This window comes from Pollicipes pollicipes, unplaced genomic scaffold, assembly GCF_011947565.3.
Source record: "Pollicipes pollicipes isolate AB1234 unplaced genomic scaffold, Ppol_2.1 Scaffold_3447;HRSCAF=4054_pilon_pilon_pilon, whole genome shotgun sequence".
NCBI classification, from domain to species: domain Eukaryota; kingdom Metazoa; phylum Arthropoda; class Thecostraca; order Pollicipedomorpha; family Pollicipedidae; genus Pollicipes; species Pollicipes pollicipes.
In genome coordinates this window covers 20,175,662-20,199,015 of record NW_023596297.1, presented here as the reverse complement: position 1 = coordinate 20,199,015, position 23,354 = coordinate 20,175,662, and the positions used below count along the sequence as shown (strand labels likewise).

The window sequence follows — 23,354 nt, the reverse complement described above, 5'->3', positions numbered from 1 at the left end:
CATTTTTAGATGTTTTTTGCTAAGATTTGGCAAATAAACATCACAAAGTAATTTTTGTTTTAACCCTGAGAGGACTGAAGCATGTGCATACAAATGATATTTTGTAACATGCCTTTTGGTGCATCTCAAATTTAAATATGAGATTTCGCCTAGCGCAAGCTAGCCTGAGAAAACAGAAGGAAGAAAAACAGAAGGAAGAAAGGCACCTCGCAGACATAAGTAAAATCCACACATGCCAGCACTGAATGCGCTCTGCCTAAACAAAGAAGGACATCCTTTGTGAGCACAAGCCTGTCAGACTGTGCGAAGAAAGCGAATCAGCATTGCTGCAGAGCACGTGATAAAGCCTGGTAACGCGTCGTCGGTCGCCGCGAATCACTTAGTCCGCTGACATTAAGGTGCAGAGGTCACGTCTAATTCACAAGGACAGCCTTTCAGCGCGCCTCCATGAGCTCGTAAATGTCAGCTAGAACCGTGTGCTTTCCGCATCCGGTAGCTTGCTGTAGGTGCGGACGGTTCGTCAATCTGTACTTCAGTTGCCGCGGCTTCATCAAGTAGTCTGCGCTTATGCCGGCCGGCGCTGTGTTGAATGAAGGCCCTTGCTGTCGGTGTCGGTGGTAATGAGAAAGCGTATAAAATGCCTCGCTCCGCAGGTGTCGCGGACGTATGGTATTCTTGTGTGTCGTGTGGCTTTGGGCCCGTTAGTGATTGTGCGCTTTAAAACGTAGCATTTTTTAAATTTCAGTCGTGCATTCGCCGGCTGCACTCGGACCTGTCATATGAGAATCCCATTGACGAATGGTCACCAAAATTACGAAAAATGTCTTTCATTCTTTTTTTCGATCCATCCAAGCTTTGGACGCTGTCAATCCCTTGGTGTAATTTTTGTTTGATGTGGGCCTTTTGACACCCCAAAAACCCATCCAGCTGCTCGTCTGATTCTTCGACCAAAACCACTCACTCATAGCCCTTCACAATCGCGTAGAGAGCGGCGTGAGGGGTCTAGCACCCGTCGAATTGACCTGTGGCTTGTTGTAAAAATGGTGACGCTTTTATTGAATCATTAATCGCCACACATTTTCAAGCCTGGCCTACGAATGATATGCATCAGTGACGTCTGAGAGACGCTCGCAATCTAGAGCTCGCCCCTCGTCTACAGGCGAGACATACCACCCAATAAGGTGATCTGAGGCCTGGTAATGTGACCCGCGTCTTGGTCCTTGGTAGATGTGATGACATAGAGTAGTTGACAGAGTCGGCGGAGAGGCGCGAGAACGGTCGGCTCAGATAAGTTAAGGTCTCGCCAGCTCCCGTTTTAATTCACGTAAAGCGGCTTGGTCAAGCTATATGAAAACTTTTGCGCTTATCGTTTGCACTCGTCAATTGCCTATGTCCCCTCGTGATTCAAGAGGAATTACCGCAGTCCATGAGAGTTTTATTGGTGAACGGGACTAGCACTGAATTCATCCGTACCGACTACAAGCCCGTTCGTTTGACACATCAACTGTCTGTCTGCCAGCCCCATTTTAAGAGCAAATCACTGAGAGGGAGAGGGGATTTCGGCCAATTGAATTCCGATTAATATAGGGGCAGAGCCATGCGACTTCCTTGGCCTTGTTATCCTGCCGACAGTTTCACACAGTTTTCATTGTCTGGTTTTGGCGTAAAACCGAATCATCTCTGCTAGGACCACGTTTGGACCTCGGACTACAGAATGGGATCCATTTTACAATATGGAGGAACGCATCTTGTAGTCGAATGTGTCTGCACTGGCTTTTTGTTTAAACGGCGTTGTCACATGATATATAATTCACGAAAAAGTGCGCAAGTCTGTATGTTTGTCTGCCTGTCTGTCTGGTTATCACCTTTCGCTTGTTGACCCGTGTGCGTGTCAAAATGAGGGCGGCAAGATGCTGAAATTTTCTCAGCACACAGTTACGAGCATGAGGTGTGCACACACCTGCTGATGATTCGGTACCGGGATTGATCAGCGCCTTGCGCTGGCGGAAAGATCCGGTTTAAGCCCATAAATTTAACATTAATATTATACGTGGCTAAAACTAGCTGGGCAGCTGTCAAGCCGTCGAAAAGATATTCATTTTGTTGCACTAAAGGCGATGAATCTTGGTATGCTCATTGGTAGGACACCAATTCGGGTAAACAGCGCCAGGATACGAAATGCAGGATCGTGGACCAAGGAAGATCCAGGGGATTATATGTGTGTATAAATTATTCAGCAATATTTGACGCTATCAAAGACAGCAGTGAGTATTCGCCGAGCTGTTAATTGTGAATCGTACTGGAACTGTGCAGTATCCAGGGGTGTAATTTCCTGTTCGATTGGGGAAGGGGGAGGGGGGGGGGGGTGGGGCTCTAGCTCCCAAACTTATGTTCCATTCCCTGAAGTTGGCCGCGAGTCCCAAACTTTGAGCGGAAAGTAAATGTGGAAAATACCTTTTATAAGCTATTTCAAAAAAGACCTCATCACTTTCACGGTTGCCGGGGGCTCGACGGCGGAGGGGCGATTTTAGACCCAGGCACCGTTAGAGGCTGAGGTCAATCATTGTGCACAGTGACAGTTGCATGCGCACCTAGGAGCTAGGCGGACGCATACAAATACGATTAACAATATGCAACGTTGATACACGGCATGAAGGTAGGTTCTCACCTCAGCGAACTCCGTTTTCAGTGAAAATTTTTAATTGTGCTTCCCCATTGTGACATGGCACGTATATCCCCGCACGGCGGTATGTTCTTAAGAAAGAGCGCGAGTCATTCAATGACCGGATAAAGCTTTGTAAATAACCTAGGGAGAATACAAAGGAATAGTGATGATGTGATAAAAACTGTGGAATTCACATAATCTGTAGGACGTTAACTGCATGAGGGGCGTCGAATTTGGCCGTACACTTGGAGCCATCGAAAATATCTGGACGGCATAACTGTGTTGGGTTATGCCACCAATACGTTGGTGTGTAGAAACGAGTTAACGAGAGTTGCTCAGAGATGCACGTGTGTGTTCAAAAATTCAACTCCAGCAAATTTTGCGTGCCTCATGATGCTAGGTAAGTCCAGGTTGATATACCGGATGCTACTTTGAACAGACCGTGATGCGCAACGTTGTTAAAAAAGATTGCTTAACAGCGCAACACACGACTTCCAAAGGGGGCAGTCATGGGCCGCGAAAGAAAGGGAGGGGGACATGTGGGAAGCAACTCCCGTTGTTCCCCCACCCGCGGAAGAAACCGCCACAGTAGCTGCTGAGTGCCGTAAGAGTGGCCAGGTACATCCCACATCAAGGAAATACAACGCTACCGCTGCAAGGTTGCATGGAAAGGACGGCGGGACAAATCACGTTTGCCTCCAAAACTCCTCAGAGGATTCGTCGTCACCGGAAGCATTTAAACCACATGCCGACAAATCCTAGGGTTACAGGACAGATCCCATTTTCAATTGGATGTGACGCGTGATGTCGCGTTCGTTATGTACGGAGCTATACATTTTATGTTGACCCTCTAGCTGGATTCGCCGCATCTTTACGCATTATCTGGCTTGCGGTCACAGCTGTTCATGAAAAGGCACTCATCAGAATGAAAGCTAGCAGAGCTGTCACAAGCATGAAGCGCACCTGTTGGTCATGTCCTTACCCAAATTTCGGCACACATCTACACCAATCAAATTCCAGCTGACAGAGGTTGAAACACATTTGACGTTTCAAAGGCGGTTCCAGGGTTGTGTTTGGTTTTCCTGTTCTGTTTGTTAGGAACAGCTGTCTCGTGTTAAAATGTCCCCCTCCCCTCCCGGTACAGAATGCATGTATCCGCCGCGACCTTCTGGTGCGTTTCCTAATAGTCTCAACCTGAACTGCTACTACCTGGTCGGGCGTGAGCTGCCGGCAAAACAAAGTCCTCATTGGGGAGATTCGGCGGTTACCAGTGGGGATTCTCCCAGTTAATACGCTACAACAGGCCCCGCCTGCCTGTCCCGTCATGTGAAACTGTGACCCCTTCAGTGATTCCATGATCTGCCTCGTGGACCCATTAGCTGCTCGGTGCTGAGCTGTCAGGGGAGAAGATGCAATCTTTCGACAAGCTGGTCACCGCGTTGGCGATATGATTGGTGCTTTCTTTCCAAAATGATTTCCAAGATGTCTTCAGTTGCCGCGGCTTACTACGCAGAATGATTGTGGATTGGAAATACCTCAGATAGAAGCGCACAGATATAAACTTGCTTGCTGAAACATGCGCCAGGCTGTGCGATGCTGCAATGGTAAGTTAAAAGTCACTTAAAGTTACCAGTCACTCGCTGGTCTTGCCTTAAGTGGGGCACACCGCAGCAGATGTATGCGTCATAAACCAACTTCCTAAACTAACATAGACTAACTAGTCCACAACCGAAGGATATAAATGCCAAAGGACACGAATGCTACTGATTTGTCAGCACTGTTATTTATGCCAAGGGCATTGACTATTGGAAAATATTGTAGGTTGCTGCGTAAACATTTATAGACTTCAGCTGCATTCATAAAGCACGTGTCTCTTTGCCATCCGCTTCCTCTTTGCGATTGGATAGTTCTGCAAGATTTTGTCTCCATCGTGGCCTTAAGGCAGGCCAGTAATCTATAGTGATATCAGCGTTATGACCAAGCTCCGTGCCACGATGTCCTGGGCCGATACAGCAATGCGCGACAGCAGCAGTTTCCGTTGTCCCGTGTTTACGTAGAAGATTTGCTTTCCAGTCACCATTTTCGCCGTTCTCAATAAAACAAAAGACAACACTTGTGCCTGATCGAACTTGCCAGTGAAGCACCAGTTGCACGTACAAAATTGGTGGTGTGTGGAGATCTGTTTATCGGCTATATATTTGGTGACACGCTTATTTTAAACTAAATCTGGTAGCATCAGTGTTATGCTTGTGAAAGGTGTTCAGAGATATTTCGTTGTCTATCTCATTGAATGCGCTGGACATATCTAATGCATTTAACAGAAATGCCAGAAATATGGCTGCAAATACCAATCAACACCATGAACACTAACACAGCAAAGGCAAGCCAGCGTCGGATTTCATTTATGCGAGCAGGTGAGTGGAATTCAACGGTAAACAAAAAAACAAGGAATGCTTACAGAAAGCTTTTAGGTTTTAACCTTTTCAGCCTCTCGAATGCTTTTAATTTTCGAGTATGCATGGGTGAGTCCCGGGGGGGTGGAGTATGGCCCCCAAGACGGCCAAATTTGCTAACCAATTCTGACACACTTCTGGGCTTTAAATGAGATCCAATCATTCTTTACAAATACACATCTGTGTTACAACAGCCCCTGTAGTAAAAGAAAGCAAAATGCATCGCTTAAAAAACCTAGACGCCTTTTTGGGCACTCCCCCTCCCTTTAAGCTTTCCTTGCCTCTTCAAGGCATGGTTCTGAGTTCACCTTTTGCGGACAGTACATGTACTCAGTTCCTCTAAGTTTTTTACTCACTGGACATCACTACAACCAACATTTCCGACTACCAAATTTTAGAATGGTCAAATCGTATTTGGAATACCTATGGCTTATCTGGCTACCTTGCCGATGAAAATGACCGCTCTGGCCACCCAGTCTTTGCTGGCGCTGTGAGGAGGCTTCGGCCGAGGTTTTCGTACGTCCTCTTTGGTTGGATCCGGCCGAGGTTTTCGTACGTCCTTTTTGGTTGGATCCGGCCGAGGTTTTCCTACGTCCTCTGTGGTTGGATCCGGCTGAGGTTTTCGTACGTCCTCTTTGGTTGGATCCGGCCGAGGTTTTCGTACGTCCTCTGTGGTTGGATCCGGCCGAGGTTTTCGTACGTCCTCTTTGGTTGGATCCGGCCGAGGTTTTCGTACGTCCTCTGTGGTTGGATCCGGCCGAGGTTTTCGTACGTCCTCTTTGGTTGGATCCGGCCGAGGTTTTCGTACGTCCTCTGTGGTTGGATCCGGCCGAGGTTTTCGTACGTCCTCTGTGGTTGGATCCGGCCGAGGTTTTCGTACGTCCTCTGTGGTCTACGTTCCGCCCTCTGTGTCCTGGTTCCGAGTCGCACCCTCTGATCTGTGATGCTCCTGTGATGCTGCGGCCTTCACTGTGGACATGTGACCTATGTTGTAACCCGGGGGCACATTCCGTGGAGTTCCTGTGTGCCTCGTAAATCGTCGATCTGCGTCTCATTTCGTGATGACGTGACATATGCTCTGTAGACGGCGGTCCTTTTCGCAGGAATACGAACTGGCCATTTGTCATGTAATTTGTCTTATTGGCCAGTGACATGTCATGTGGACCTGCGACCATGCGACCTGTTCTCGAGCAGCGCGGATTGTACGATGTTCATGTGACCCGCTGTATACACACACACACAGTATACACACACACACACACACACACACACAACACACACACACACACACACACACACACACACACACACACACACACACACACACACACACACACACACACACACACACACACACACACACACACACACACACACCACACACACACACACACACACACACACACACACACACACACACACACACACACAGTATACACACACACAGTATACACACACACACACACACACATATATATATATATATATATATATATATATATATATATATGTATATATATATATATATATATATATATATATATATATATATATATATATATATATATATATATATACATATAGTGCATAATGTCACAGTGGTTTGTCCTGTCATTTCTGAGCCCCGTGTCCGCACTCCCGTCCCGGCTGTCGCGTCTCCGTGTCGTGCCCGTCGCCCTGTATGCGTCCGTGGTTCGGGTGCCCGTCCGCGGCCACGCTCTCGTTCCGCCGCCGCGCTTCTCGGTCGGCCTGCCTCCCCGCCGTCCGTGGCACGCTCTCCCCGAGCCCGGACACACGGCGACGGCCGGCTGTGTGGCCGGGGGAGGCACCGCCGCCGCCGCCGCCGCCGCCACCGCCTTCGTCGGAGGCATTGATCGGCCTGCCCGTCTACCCCAGAGATTTACTCGTACCTCCGTCACCGGGCGCCGCCGACGCACGTACAAAATGGCCGCCGCCGCCGGCCCACCCGCCCATTATCCCTGTCCTCGGCGGGCGGCGGCCGGTTTGAGTGGGGCGACGACGGCCGGCGGGCGTGGGCCTGACGTGGCGGGCTCTGGACCGAGCCCGCCGGTCGAGGGGATTGTGGGTCTGACGTGGCTGGGTACGGTCCGAGCCCGGTGGCCGGGGACGGGGGCTGACGTGGCGGGCTCTGCTCCAAGCCCGCTGTTTGTCATCGCCTCATGTGGTGGGATTTCACGCGAGCTGACAGACGGCTGCTGTCACTTTGCGGAACCCCCATGCAATACGGGTCTGTGGGATTAGAAGAAGGTAGTTCGGGAAAGATCATTGAGTTCATCGGGGCAAGGAAAGGCCGATATCCATTAACGAAAACAAATTCGTTCCGTTCGTATATGAAAAGGTTTGTGTGGGACGAAAGCGTGACCGTAAAAGTTTGCCTTCCTAGCAGACTTGTACTGAATTGCAATCTGGAAGCATCAAAAATGACTCTGCAGCGTTTCGCACCAGTAATGCATTTCAAATCGGGATATATAATGATTCAAATCCCAGGCAATTGCAGGCATGGTTTAATCATCGTCCCGCCAATGATTCCAGTGAAGCAAAATCCGTTCTGAATAGGAACCGAATCGTTGTTTACATTTTTGGAAATCGTATAACAGATGAATCATTTTCTTGTTACTCAAACATTCCTACTCTTGGTACCTACACACACATTTGGAAAAAAAGAACGATGACGTGCATCAGGCTGATAAGCTGGCAGCAGTTCAGTTTTCAGGCATGTGCGCTCCATACGTCCAGAGCGATTCTTGGTCAGTCTCTAATCGGCAGGCTAACCTAGCTTCTTAAAGGAAGTGTTTCACATTTATGTGGGGTTATGTATTCGATGATCACATGGAGTCTCGGCTGGACCACCTCGCGCACAACGGTGGACTACCGCACGTGACGCCGACAGGGAGACTACCCCTACGCACCCCGGGCAGCACCTCTTATCCTCCTCCCGAGCCACCCGCAACACGATCTGCGTGCGACTCGCTGGCGCCACCGCGTCCCACCCCCTCGGCGTGCCCACGGGCTAGCGCGCCGCCCCTGAGCCGTGACCGTTTCCCTCACTTGAACATGAAACATTGCCCCACTCGGCTTACATATTGACACTATCCCGGGGCATGATTTACCGGTACAGGTTATGAACTGAAATACCCATCTTGAAGATCTTTCGGTGCTGCTTACAATCCTGCCCTTTATAAGGCCCAAGTCACTCTAGTTTTTGGACTCTGCGCCCGCGAAAATGGGGAAAGGCTTATCAGGGTGAGTATTTCAAAGTCGCCTTGGCATTCATTACGTCATAATAACGTCATTCAAATCCTGACATCCCATAAGTGCGGCGATCAAGGCCAAGACAAATATGATTCTCGAGGCGTTCATGTTTAGCGTTTGAGAGCGTGACTTCAGACATAACGGCCGTCAATTGGCTCTCAATCAACGTTGTGCAAGGTACGATAACGTTATCTACCTTAACATTTCTTTCCCTAAAATTTCCTTTGGCACGTCTTCGTTCACGCGCCCAGTGGCGAAGCCCAACGCAAATTTTAGCTCTTCTTAGTGTTATCACCATTCATCAGGTGAAATAAGGCCATCAAATGTAAAAACAACGAACGCGAGCAGCAGCAGCTTCAAACGTTAGGTAAACAATACGGTTTTACCTTTACCAATGTAGACGCGCTCGTTCGTTACTTTCCGGACTCCAGAGCGCAAATAGAATGGTGGGCTGATGGAAACAAAACTTTTTGTTGACAGTTGCGCGCCTTTAAATCACACACATATGTACATATTTGTAACCATGTATCCATATAAGTGTATATAATGGTTATATGATATGCATATATATATATATATATATATATATATATATATATCCGGTTGTGTATATAATGGTCGCATGATATGCACATATAATATATATATATATATATGTATATATATATATATATATATATATATATATATATATATATATACACCGTATAGTACTGACGCACTGTGCCTGAGACATAAACTCTGTGAAAGTCACCCCATGTAACAACTAGCCTCATTCTCCGCTTATAAAATAACAGGGAGCATTGCACGTCTAAACTATACATATATTGTTCCCACGCTCTCGACGGAGTTAGTGCGATGCATGCGTTGCTAACATGTAGGTATTCCAACAGAGCGTGAGCGGAATTACATCGTATGTAAAATAAAAACAAAAATATTGCACGTATAATTCACACTTAGTATATTGGCTGTACTTCATTAGCATTGGCGACCTATCAATCATTATTCTTGACACTGCCATATTTTCAGTTGCATGCCATCACTATGAGTTCCATCCACTACCTTTTACCTGGGAGGCGCCAATATTTTTTGTTGTATTTTTCATCTTAATGGAATACGTTGATTTTATCGCCCTTAGCAGGGAGTGGTGTGAGTTTGCAAACTTTGAGTTCCCAATGTAAACGTTACCCTGTTTGCCGCGCATGTGCGGGAAAGACGCTCTTAGGCACTTGTTCCTGGGTGATTGTGTAGAAGTAAAAAAAAATGCTTCAACCTTCTTTCCATTTACAAAGGAATATAAAAAGAAGTGTCATGATATAATAAATGCATGCTTATCAAAAAAGCATGCAAAATTTGACGCTTGACAATTTTCAAATTTTCGTACCGGCAAATCACACGATTCTATCGAGGACAGGTGTTGATATCAAACCTTTAACACGATGAGACCTGAGTATTTTTGCCAAATTTGTGACTTGCCGATACCAGAACACTTTTTGCATTTCGGTGTGATGATTCTATTTTGATATGTTACTTGATTTTGGCTCCTCTAAATTCAGTATGGTGATCTGCTGTTAGACATCAAACAGCCGTTGAATCGGCTAAACCAGTAAATGTTTCTCGACAGAGGTGACGGAGAACCAGTGTGTGTATCATATCCATGGGTGGAGCTTTGCGTCTGTGTGGAGAGACTTTCCTATCCCCCGTCACCCAATGTTTGCATCGCTCCCTCATAGTATTTGACAAAAATAGAAAGCTCAAGGCCAAAATCATTTTATTTTTCCCAAAGCACGACACGTACCAGGCAAGATTCGATCTAATATGAAATGAGCTGCTATGCTTCTTTTGTCATTTGGGTCATTAGAACTCGGTGATTTATATAAGATTGTTCCACGAATACACCAATCTTATGCAAGGAGGTATAGCAACGCAGCGGACGTAGTCACACATACAAGCCTCCTGAAGCGGAGGTTTGTCCATGGTCATCCAATAGTCGGCCGGTGCCGCGGTGCTTACATAGACACCGCTGGTGTAAACAGCGGGGCAGTTACCCAGCGTCGAGCCGGCGGCCGACGACCAGCCGACGGCCAGACTGCCAGACTACCAGCCGGCGGCCAGACTGCCAGACTGCCAGCCAGCGGCCAGCGGCGGGCCGCAGCCGAGCCACTTCTCGGCCGCGCCTGCTTCACGCTCCACCTGCCACCCGCTCACTTGCCAGACTGCACATACGCCTGGTGCACGGCCGCGGGGTCATCACTACCACACCAACACAGCACCAACAGCGGCAACACACCAGCACCACACCGCCGGCGGCAAGGGCAGCCACCTCTCCCTGCCGTCCCGGTCCAACAACTGAGATAGGGCCTGGCGAGCGCGGCTGCCAGCGCCACTTTCTTTTCTTACAACAAACATTATAACTCTATAACTCAGTTTCTACCGACATTAACTTGGTTACCCGACGCTTCAACGGGATAAATGAAATAATGTGATATCAAACAAACTTTATTATGGCCGGCCGGCTGTATGAGGAGCGATAATTTGATCAGTGGCCGCCGGAAGGCTGGCCTGCGACCGGGCCGCGGCCGGCGGCGGCGGGCCGCACCCGGCCCGGCGTGTCCCGGGCCCCGGCGGCCGGGCCGGCGCAGGGGCCGTCACCGGCCACAGCGGTGTGGCATCAAAACATGGAGAGAGAGAGAGAGAGAGGTCTCCGACCAGGGGCTGTCACCGACCACAGCGGTCTGGCATAGAAACACGGAGAGGGAGAGAGGTCTCCGGCCAGGGGCCGTCACCGGCCACAGCGGTCTGGCACAGAAACATGGAGAGAGAGAGAGGTCTCCGGCCAGGGGCCGTCACCGGCCACAGCGGTCTGGCACAGAAACATGGAGAGAGAGAGAGGTCTCCGGCCAGGGGCCGTCACCGGCCACAGCGGTCTGGCACAGAAACATGGAGAGAGAGAGAGAGGTCTCCGGCCAGGGGCCGTCACCGACCACAGCGGTCTGGCACAGAAACATGGAGAGAGAGAGAGGTCTCCGGCCAGGGGCCGTCACCGGCCACAACGGTCTGTCATTGGAAAAGAGAGAGGGAGAGGTCCCAACTCTCATCCACGTGGGAGAGATGAGGTGACCCAGTGCCTTCCTGTTTGACGTGAGGTGGGCCGTGCCAGGTTTATGGGGTTCGACCATCCGTCTGTTGGCGTCTGTACGACCGCTTGGTGGTTCTCTGTCTGCCTGCCTCGGCGGAGTGGCTCGCGTCCTCTCCGACCGGCGCCTGGCGGTGACACGAGGAGTTCCTGGCGTGGGTTCCGGTGCGACAGGGAACTCCCGGGCGGAGGTGTGGTCTTGCGCTGGGCTGTAGGTCAGGGCCGGTAGTAATGCCAGCGATACTACGCCAGTGAATACCGCGGGTCGGTAGCGTGACTGTCAGTGCGCAACCATTTCAAGCTACGGAGATGGCTGACGCAACTCATGATGTTTTGGCACAGGCGCTCTGTATCGGCATTTGCATGCCATAGCGTCGCCCCGACCAGTCCATCTGACAGCTGTGAAGAGGGGTCAGCTCTCAGTGTTCTGCTGCCGGCATGAAAACTTCCAATTGGTGCAAGATGGTTCGGCAGAATCAATTGTGAAAATCGTTATGTTTGGAGCTGGGGGAGGTGGAAAATTTAGGCAGATCAAGCTCAGAAAGACTTGAGTCTATGACATGAGTGTGCCCCACATGCTGTGTCCAGCGCGGAAGTTATAACCTGGCTTCAACGGAATGTTTCACATCTGGAGACATTGAAGCAAGCCAGATATGAATGACTCGACGATCATATTTTTTGGCCTTGATCGCCGCGTGGCTTATGGAATAGCAGTATTTGAATGACGTTATTATGACGTCATGAATGCCAAGGTGATTTTACAATAATCTCCCCGATGTGCCTTTCCCTACTTTCACGGGCGTGCAGCTTAGAAACTAGAAGGGCTTAGGTCTTAAGAAGGGCAGGATTGGGGCCAGCATCAAATTTTTTTTAAGATGGCCATCTCAGATCAACACCCCCAAAATTTGAACATTTCCTTTAAAAAAAATCATAGTTCACAGGACAGGGTTAGATTCAATAAAGGCTGGGAGCAATAAATAGTAAAATTGCCATTCATGGAACTGATCGATGCAGATACAGATTTCTAGAATAATGGAAACAGTAATTGATATTAAAGGCTGCATATTTTGTCGTTATTCATATCATTTTTCTTCAGTTTAGAAGTGGCCAGAATTTTTGACGGGCAGTGACTACCCTCTGAATCAGCCTTCCTCAGCTGCGACCGCAGCCTGTGGCGTATGGCGCTTAGCCATGCCATTACCACCCTCTATGTTACGAAACGCTCATCATCGTCTTGTATTGTCGTGCCGGTGAACCAAAGTAAGTACCAACATACAAAACAATGATCGCTCAACTGTGCAACCAATGAACAGTGTGTACGCTCCAACAATTTCTATACCAAACTATCAAGACTTCTTTCACGACATGCAAAACCATTAGTCATCAGTATGACATCTACTTGGCAAAGTGACGCCGAAGCATGGTTGGCGGCGGGCACCGTCAGAGCCCCAACACAGCTGTTCGACCATGACGCCCCACACCATGCTCCTCGCTGCTGCACGGATTCAGCTGCCTGCGTGTGCCCCCCCCCCCCCCCCCCCACCTCGCAAAAGGCTGCGCCGCTCGGCGGCTCACCGGCCTCGGGCCCGGCTTTGACCCGCCGTCCCGCCGCGCCGGCAGGACTGCCCTACAAGATGTACAGCGCCCACGACACCATGCTGACGGAGAAGCGGAAGCAGCGGCGCATCCGCACCACTTTCACGTCGGCGCAGCTGAAGGAGCTGGAGAAGGCCTTTCAGGAGACTCACTACCCAGACATCTACACCCGTGAAGAGATCGCCATGAAGATCGACCTCACGGAGGCCAGGGTCCAGGTCAGTGCTTGTTCTAGCCTAAGTTTCTCCAGTCTAATAACTCGCTATCTGGCCGGCTGAACAGACGTGGCCCATTAACCGACGGCAGGGATTTACATATACTATGCGTTTTTTTCTAATTTCGTGCGACTCTACGCCCTTGGCAGTCAGAAAGTATCACATATCTTATAAAACAACTTTGACAGATAAGCATATATTTTATTGTCTACCACGCTCTCAGTCAATCATCTGGCCCGTGTGTAAAAAATCCGGCGTATCCAGCTAATAAGGTTCATCATTGTGTATCGTGGGCAGATTACAAGAGGATCTGGCAGAGGTTTTTGTGACCGTGGGCGAGTTAGCAGATACAAACAAGTAGATAGCTGCTTACCGCATGACTGACCTGCTGCATTCTACCTGCGGATATTTACAGAGTATTGTGTCAAAACTAAGCTACTACTATTTTAAACGTCTTGGTGTCAGGGCTGCCCCAAACTGCTCACGCCATGTCTGAACTTGGAGGGCGTTGGGACTTCCCATTCCATTTTCTGGTCGAGTAGCAAATCATACGGCCTCCATTTGACATCAGAAGGCTTCTTTTGGCTTGGTCGCGATATCAAGCTAGCTAGCAAGCATTTTAGGGCTGATGTTGATAACAAAGACATTCATCTGACGGAGTACAACGGAGCTAGACAAATCGAAGTATTTGACAGCATTCGTCCTCAATCTAATACAGTGCCCATCGATTTCTTTAAGTGGAGTGCTACATTACGCCGTCCGAGCTTCGATACTTCCTCTTTTTAAGGAAATTTACTCTACATGCGCTGCATTCGTGCCGTGCGGCTCAGACCGGATGCCGAGCCGGGCCCTGGACGCAGCAATCCTGCGGATTAGCATGCGTCCGGCGCCCGCCGTGTCACTGCGCCGCCAGCGCCGTCGCGCTCGGTCCCCGCCCGCGACGTGTCAGTGACGGCTCTTTGTCGCCGCCTCGTCAGCGTTTCGCCGTCACGCTCATCACGGCGTCACTCGTCACGGAGCCGGTGGCCGCTGAGGCGGACTGCCGCGCGGCCGCCCCGGTTCGCGGCACGTGCCGCCACTGCGGCGGCCGCCGGCGCGCCGGCACCGCCCCGCCGCCCCGCAACCGACCGACAAGCGTCAACAATACCAGTTCACGCCTTTCACCGTTCGCTAGATCGGTCATCTGATTTTCCGCGCCATCTAGCGAGCCCCGGTCGGGCCCGTTCCCATATCGGGCGTCCAATTGAATTAGCGGTGCGCGGCGGCGGCGCTTCGCCGGCGCGGGCCCTCCGGCGATAGGATCGCTCCGCGCGCCCGGACGCCGGTGGCGCCGCGGCCCCGACAGCACCGGCGCGATTACGGGCTTTGTCGGCGCTCATTTGGGCGGCGGCGGAAGGGCCGGCGCGGGCGGGCGGGGGCCGGCCGGCTCTGATCTCGGCCGAGACACGCGGCCGGCCTGTAACCCTGCCCGCCGCCCGGCCGCCGCCGCCGATTACCGGCCGGCGCCCTCCGCGATTAAGCGACCTCTCTCATTGTGTCCGGGGAGCGGAGCATCGCCTGAGCTCGTGCTGATCACGATGTGTGAGTGTGGAATGCAAATAGATGAATAGCGGATGGTGCTGGATGGGTGCCAGTCGTTGCCTATCAGTGGGATAGAAGGCGTACCTCTCATGGGGCATTAAGCGTCACGTAAATTACATCGTATTGCACGTGTTCAATGGGCTTGGGTACAGCGTCATGCGACCCGTCCGGCGGCTCGCAGTTTTTTCCGAGTTTTCCAGACGCAGACAGGAAAAAGGACTCGGATTAATAACACCATGTGACGTCTGAGCTAGATAGTTCTTTTCATCAGGTCTCTCTCGAGTCAAAACACTTATATGCTCCATCGCGTTGCCTCGGGACACCAGAAACGCATGTTTCTGATCTCGAGAAACGTACGCTTTTTCTTACTATGCATGTTTCTCTAAACTAAACGTATATCAGAAACGCATGTTTGCGATAGCATCTGAGGTACGGTGGTGCTTTCCTACCACCTCTGAAATGGGATCGGAACGCTCCAAAGCTTATAGAACTGCGGCTATACCGTGATTTCTATGATCCGTACTCCCGAACCAACCTGAGCATGCTGGGATTGAGATCAGCAAACCTTTCGAAAATATCTAGGGGAAATAAAATGTAACGCCAGCCTCCGAACCTGGACGTGTTGTGAACCTTTATCGCTCATAGACTTCCTTAAATCCAGGGTTTTTGGCAGAACATTGCAGTGATGGAGGTACAGCTAAACAAAACTTCACTGAAAACCTAGTTTAGCAAATCGCCGGTGCGCGAAATTTATCGCATGGCGTACAACATCACATTGGCTCGGTCTGATCAGCTTTACAGACCACGTTGAATTTGTGGCTGTCAGCATTTGGTCACGTACATTTTAACGCATGTAATAAGTTTGATAAGAGGGGAGGGGGGGGGGACGCCTCCATCCAGGGACCACCATTTGGATACGCCTCTGTTCAAGTATGCATGCCGACGGTCAGGAACGGCGAAAAGTTATCCGTTGCTTTTTAATCTAGTACTCTGCACGCTAGTGTGCGAAACAACATACCCTGCGTCATCAAAGCATATCCAAAGACACTATACATATCCCATATCCCACAACATATCCCTGCGTCATCATAGGTGCGAAAGTTAAAGGATTACGTGCACTCACAACTATTTACACGCGCATGAAATCGCGACCTCTTCCGTTTTTATGATATCTTTCCCATCGCTCGTTTTCCCATCGTTCGTTCCTTACGCCTGGATTATTTTGATGTCACCTGGTGCTTGTCCCGCCCCGGGTCAAAAGTTTAGGGACGAGGACATCGTCTTTGCAAGATGTTTCTTGCAAATGTCCGTTCCCATGTAACGCCACGGGTGCAACACTCAATTTCGAAAAAAAAAATATTTGAGAAACTTGCCATCTCCATTTCCTGTGATGACAAAGCGCGCGAGAAAATATGACGTAGCAACCAATTTTGCTCATTTCTTCAGTCGCAACGCGGGCCCTCCACCTAAACAGGCACTCCTGATGCTCGTCGGAATGCAATGGCTTCATAATCGGAGTTTCCTGAGATAATGCACTTCACTGCAACTGGTTCCACATGGTCTGCTGGCACCATTGCCTTACCGGAGTTCTCTGCTCCGCCATCGGACTTGCGAGTATCCGTCACGGAGGATGGACGCCTATAGAGACGGTGTCGACACTGCATTGGACCCATTATCAAAATGGATGCTCACAAGACACTGCGACGCCCTGATGGTCGTCCCCACAGTTGCCCTCATCGTCCTCACGGTTGCCCTCACGGTCGTCTATAAGGCCATGCAGCGCACCTTGTGATGGCTGCATGGGTCTGTGAGATGCTACGACGCCTTCGTGCCCGGAAATTCTCAAATTTTTACCGCTGTGCCAATCGGCCCATTTCGTCCTCGTGAGTGAGAAACCCCTGAGCCAGTGCGTTACTCCCGTGATCACGACTAGGAGCCGTTGAGACTGCAGGCACAGAGAGCATATAATCTGTAGAACTTTCCCAGAACACGCAGTGTGAAACCGGTAGATGCGATTTTTTACTTAGCGCAGATATTATATACTTATAAAGATTGTGGTAGCTTGGATCAAGCGGTAAAGTGCATTACGAGTGCATGCAAGTTTATCCCCTTTTGAAGCTACAAAGTACGAATTTCTGTGCATAGCTACTTGTCCTTACAGCCTACCTGTTCTTACACAGTTTAGATCTTGGGAAGGTTAATGATGCGAAGATTGGGGTGCAAAAAAAATGACACGTTGTGTCTTTCCCGACATAATGCGAAGTATGATTTGGGAAAATACGTTACACGAAATTGTGCCCAGCTTTGCTCGTGCAGTTTCGCTTGTGCGTCGCGGCTCAGATATTCTTTTTTACGGAAAACACATTTCAGTAAATTCACCGTCTTAAATTCAGTATTTTTGTTTTACCTGTGATGGAAACCACCGAGTGAGAATTATGTCCGCGTTCGTTCATTCACGAAAAACTCACGTGAGTTTTGTATGCAATATGCACCACACAAATTCACCTGAGCCCTCATGTTCAAACACTTATTTATTCAAAAGTTAATGCTTCATTCATGTCGGGTCTTTTCGGTCTGTAGCTGTCCACACCTTTTAAGAAATACATTATTTCATAACCGATTTACAGCACAAGCTGAAGGAGCTCAAACTTGTATCATAGACTACAACTTCGTCACTTAAATATTCCGCCGGTATTTTGAAACTCTTCTAATGCCATAGGCTAAGATGTAAATAGTCATAAATACTTACAGTTTAGCATGCAAGTGTGCCCTCCATGTGGAACACGTATATATATATATATATATATATATATATATATATATATATGTATGTATATGTAAATACATGTGTATGTACACACGTACAATAAAGACTGTAACCTCGGCAAATAGGCATCGACCATACCTAGAGTACTGCTCAACCGTCTTTGAATGTCTTTAGAATACAGATTTTCTAACCTGGGCTAATGCGAGGCATTGCAGCTGCCATAATCCTCGTAGATGTGCGCACGGGGATCACGGGAGACACACAATTATTTTTCCCCCCTGCCTACCCCAAATTTAAAGCACAATTCCCTTCAAAAGGCGAGTTGAAGAAAGCAGATCGGACGTCCTATTTGTTACGCTATGCGACCCACCTGCTTCCCTCCCCCATCCTCTACCCTCCCTCCCACCCCAACCATCCACACCACACATTCAGACTCCACTTGCATCGTTTCTTGATCGAACCTAGTACGGTTTCATAATTTCTCTGTCTTGATCGAACCTAGCATGGTTTCGTTCGGACGAACGGACGGAAACAGTGTTGCGGGAAAGCAGTGGTATGGAAAGTATCGTAGCAGAGTATGTAAGGAAACGATACACCAAGATGGGAAATTTCAAAGAAACTTTTGAAAACGCTACCAGATCTGCGTAGGAATGCATTCCCCAACTGCAAGCATTTTATCGCAGAGTGGCAACCTTATTTCAGAAATTCAAGTAAATGATTACTTGCTTTGTAAGAAAACGACGCCGTTCCGCGCATCCACCGCAGTTTCTTCCACAGAATAAAAGCAACGCCGAAATCTACTCGCAAAATAACACCTCTCCTTCGCATTTAAGTGGTAGTGTGGCGAGTCCCCTAAATGGCACGCATCATAGCCTGATTCCCCTCAGCATGCTCAGGCTGCGACATGTCTCCCAAGCCGAGAGCAGCGCGGCTAAAAGCACATGCAAATGGGTGCTCTTACCCAAGTCCGTGGAGGCCATGGAACTCGCAGATGGACTTTTCCGACAGACTTTGTGGGAATGCTGAACATTAATCCTTTTGCGACGGTTGAAAAGATGTATTAAAAATTGATTCCAGCCACCCGTTTTGTGAAACGTTCATTCGCCTATTGGCCAATTCATTCGTGGAAATAACATTTTCGGAAGTGCACGTTCTCTGGTTCGTAAAAGGCGGGGCAGGTGGCATGCAATGTTAAAATCAACACGTGAAACTGTCTGAAAGCGACCGAGAATCATGTATATCCATTAGCCATTTAACCACGCAACCACCACGTGGGTGTTTTGGCCAACGTTATGCCAAACCTTGCTGAGCAAATATGAAATGATTTTAAAGGGCAGGCATACCATTGCTCCATGGCTATAAGATGGTGCTGTTTCATAACAGTGAATCGTGCAAGCAGTTTCTAATTAACCATATTGCGCGCTCTGATTCCCGCTTGATGCACAACTTTACCTGGTCTTTGAGATATAAATAAAAGTTTTGTGTATAGGTTCCTAAACGTCGAAGTTTGCAACGATCTGAGGACTTTGATCTCGGACAAAATTATTGTGTTAACCGATTCCAAAGTGCACAGGCGGTCTTGTCTGATGTATCCAATGGCAAACAATCTCCTTGACATGACAAACAACCTCCTTGACATGACAATCTCCTTCAATAGTTGTAGATCACAAAGCGGTAGATGCCACTGCTAAGCACGGTGATTGCTTAACGCATACCTTTACTGCCTTTTCGGGGACCTTTAACTGCCTCGTATAACCTGAGCCCGTTTTTCGCAAACACATGCGCAATGACCTGCGCTGAATGGTACACTGTCATCAACACTGCCGGAATGGCTGTTTGAAGAAGACATTATCCGACACGCGGCCAACCGGGCGAGGCTTATCTGGTCATGAAGTTTATTCATTGCAAGATAGTGGTAACCTGCCTCAATTAACAAGATGACTAGGGACGCTGCACTTGTCTGCTTTTACGAAGGAAGGCAATTGTTTTATGTAAACGTTCAGTTTCTTAACAGGTACATGCCTAGATGCATGCTCAGTAGACGGGCATATTTCTCAATCAGAATTGCATAAATTATTTTCATTACCGTTTGTTTGATCCGATTCTCAAATGCTCTGGGCCAGGTTAGGCATGGATGAGGCTTTGCGTCTCTTTGGAGTGGCACTGGCCCCGAATATTTGGCACAAATAGCTAAGCGTTCACAGGAACACCAAAAACTTCGAAAACATTACATGCGGGAGGAAATCTGTTCTTCGCCTTTCTTTAACCCATTTTATTGATTTCATAAGGCTTTGCAGAGCCGAGCTGATTATGATCACATTATGCTGAGTTGAACTGAAGCCTATTTATGGCTCCTCTGACGATTAACTCGCTTCAAGCAGCTATATCTAAGAAACAGATTCGATCTATCTAAAGCAACTTTACTGACGCACAGCCCTGCCGGAAGCTTCCATTTCCGCAGTGCAGAGTTGTACAACGGAGGCGTAAGTTCATCGTCTCTCACCCAGTGTGGGGTTCCGATGAGCGCCATCACATAAATAATGGACTGAGCGGATTTTTCAGAATCGCTGGCTTCATCCTGAGCTAGGAAGCGCATCATATTTTCATATATTATTATCAGTCGTCGTTTGGTCGTTTCACGGAACGACATTCGTTCCCTATCTCTCACCGTTACCTGCATGGTGCCCACACAGCTAATGACGCGCGCACAAGCTTTCATTCCTGTTTGACACTCAGTTTTCTGTCGTTATAACGTAGGTGCCTATTATGCCTGCGAACCGATTTATGTGGGTGCAGACTGCTACAGCGGTATGCGTACGCACATTTCCCGACTGAAGCACTCGTCATATTCACATAAGATTCCGTCCAACAAGGCTCATAATTTTTGTGAGACCACTCTCCATCACTGACTGTCAATTATCGTGTATTTAAACTGCTATGAATGGACGAAGAGAAATTTTGATTTGCTCATCCGCATAAAGCATATAAAATGAGCGCTACCAGTGTCGGTCGAAGAGTACTGCTTACTGACGATGTCTTTATTTTGCAGCTCGCTTCCCACACAAAAATGGCGTCGTTCAAAGATTTATCGCGCTGCTTCTCGCTCTCCAATTCGTTCTCCAGAAATGGTCGTTTTAAAAAACATCGGGACCCGGCATCCATAACGTTACTGAATCACCACTCTCAGCCCCTGTATCGCTGTCGGCCGTAATTGTTCTGTGAGCCGATTGGCCAGCGCCATTAATCACCATGGCAACAAAGGGCGCGCGTGCCGGAACGCGCCTCACAAAGGGGCCCTTCGTTCGGGAGATGCACAACAAGACAGCGCGCCGCCAGCGGTGTGTTGTCGAACAGTGGTGGATAGGCAGGGTGCGCGTGGGCCGCGCGGGGGGACCCCGCAGTGCACATCTGCTTCGCAAGCGTCACCGCACGCAAACGGCTACTTAATCGTGCGAACGCTCCATCATTATCTGCCGATCGGCCAGCAAGTGGCATCATTGTTTCACAAGGATTTATCACCGGGCGCCGGAGGGGAGCAGGTGCACCGACGGCCGCGTCCACTGCTGCTCTGTGTCAGGCCCGTCAGGGCAGCCAATTTGCCGATTACATGTAAACGGCCGGCCAGTCCCGGCCCGACCAATCGGGCCTAATGAAAGCGCCGTGGCCGAGCGCGGCGCACGTGCCAGACAGACGCGAGCCCGGCCGCCCGCCTCGTCGGTCAGCGGAACGCGGCGTCATCGGCCCTCCGCCGACACCGACGCGCCGCCCACCGCGGCGACAGCAGCGGCTGTGGCCCGCGCGAACGAGCGGGCTCCGCCGAGCGCCGCCCGTGCCAGTCACCGGCTCGCCAGATGGCCGCACGTGCTCCGACCTCATCATCGAATAGCGATTTAACAACATGCGGCCGGTGTGTCAACAGTGACAGATGGGCGCTCGGCCGCCGTCGGACCGTGGCGCGCCGGGCGGCGACAGGTCCCGCCGGTGACACCTGTGCGCGGCTGTTTGCGCCGCCGTTTAGCGTGTGTGGCCAGCGGCTGATCCGGCCGGCTCAGCCGGCCAACGCGCCGCACCATCCGCCCCCACCCCGGCCCCGGCCAGCCGGCCGCGCCGCCCGCCCCGGCCCCGGCCTCGGCCCCTCATCAGGCGCCAGCTCACGTGTCGCTCGCAAACAAGCCGAAGGGTCTGCCAGTGTTGTGCTAACTAGACGATTTTCCAGCAACAGCCACATAAAGTGGATTGCTCAAGGATTTCGGTCGCTGCTCGGCGGTGAACTCGAGGAAAGTCGGCCGCGCACGTAGCGGCGCCGTGCGGGCGGCCTCGCAGCTGAATTAAACATGAACTCCGATTTCCGTTCCCGGGGACATTTTCAATTGGGGAAGTTCAAGAACTCGCACGTAGAATTACGCCCTTAGAATAGAAATGGGCGGTGAGTGATATTGTGAAAGTATGAAATTTCTTTGGGTGTAGAATGACGCTTGCCGCCCGGCGCTGGTCCGCTTATAGGGGTGACAAATTTATGTGATTCGCTTCATTACCTTGTGCTTACAGTCAACCTCCCCAAAAATTATCAATTGCGGTCTGTAGCAATGCGTTGCGCATGTTTGCACTCGTGCTGTACCTTATCCGATGACACGAATGAGCACCTGCTGCCATGCTTGATGGGAAGATCAATGTCACGTGTTCATTAATTTTAATCACCCCGCCGGCAACACACAGTGCGCTTTTGAGACGCTCATGTCTACATCATCGTTATCTCGAGCCCCTACCGTATCTAATGCATGTTATGAAGTGCCACGGGTCCAAACTGGGCTCATGTTTGCGGAACCACGAAGCAAACATTAACATATGCATTTTAATATGAAGCCACAATTTTCATATTCATTAAGGCATGCGATCAGACGAAAAAATCATGCTCTGAAAGTTCTTCTTTGGAGTATATAAACAGTCCCAGAGGGGTGACAACTTCACCCGCGCACTGCATGTAACATCCGCGCTTACGTACACTCCCAACTCCAGCCTATGTGCGAGAATCGCGCTTTCAACGTCCGCTATGTTCAAGCTACCAGGACCACCGGGTAGCCACCAGGGCAGCCGTGCCAGCGCCTTCCGAGCCCCGCCGTTCTTCCGTGCCACCGAGTGACCATTTATCAGACAGGGTGACCGGTGACCATCAATCGAATCACATTTTGGGTATTCTATGCCCGACAAAAAGTTAGAGATGAGACATTGACGACGTATCTGTAGTTCAACACCCACGCGAACACACCCACGGAGCCAGCCATCACAAGCGGTGATCATCACATCACATATCGGTGATTGCAGCTGCATCAGCCGTGTTGTGACGTCACGTTTCCGGGCCGTCGCGCGCGCCCGCGCCCGGGTGTGATGCGAGTGCGGACGCGCCGGCGCGGCTAACGCGATTAGGTGACAGCGGCGCGGCCGATGCAGGCGCTAATCCCGTCAGCGGGGCTAATTGCCAGTTGGCGCGGGCCGCCGCCTGCCCGGAGAGCGCCGGCGCGACGGCGCCCCGCGCATCGGGCTGACTGGAGCTGTGAAAGCACCGGCCACCCTCACCCTCCGTCCTGATCAGCCCGCTAAATCCAATAGTTTATAGATGAGAGCGCGTTGGCAGCTTTTAACCCATTTGGATCAAACGCCTTTGTGGTGC

The 23,354-nt window shown here is 50.0% G+C and overlaps 1 protein-coding gene across 1 annotated transcript in view; it reads left to right on the top strand.

The window, feature by feature from the left end:
• LOC119091759 (paired mesoderm homeobox protein 2A) overlaps positions 1-23,354 on the top strand; it is a 36,120-nt gene that overhangs the window by 6,561 nt on the left and 6,205 nt on the right. Inside the window, exon 2 of the mRNA XM_037214626.1 lies at positions 13,148-13,341. Within this exon, the coding sequence (XP_037070521.1) occupies positions 13,148-13,341 (194 nt within the window). The remainder of the gene's footprint in view (positions 1-13,147; positions 13,342-23,354) is intronic.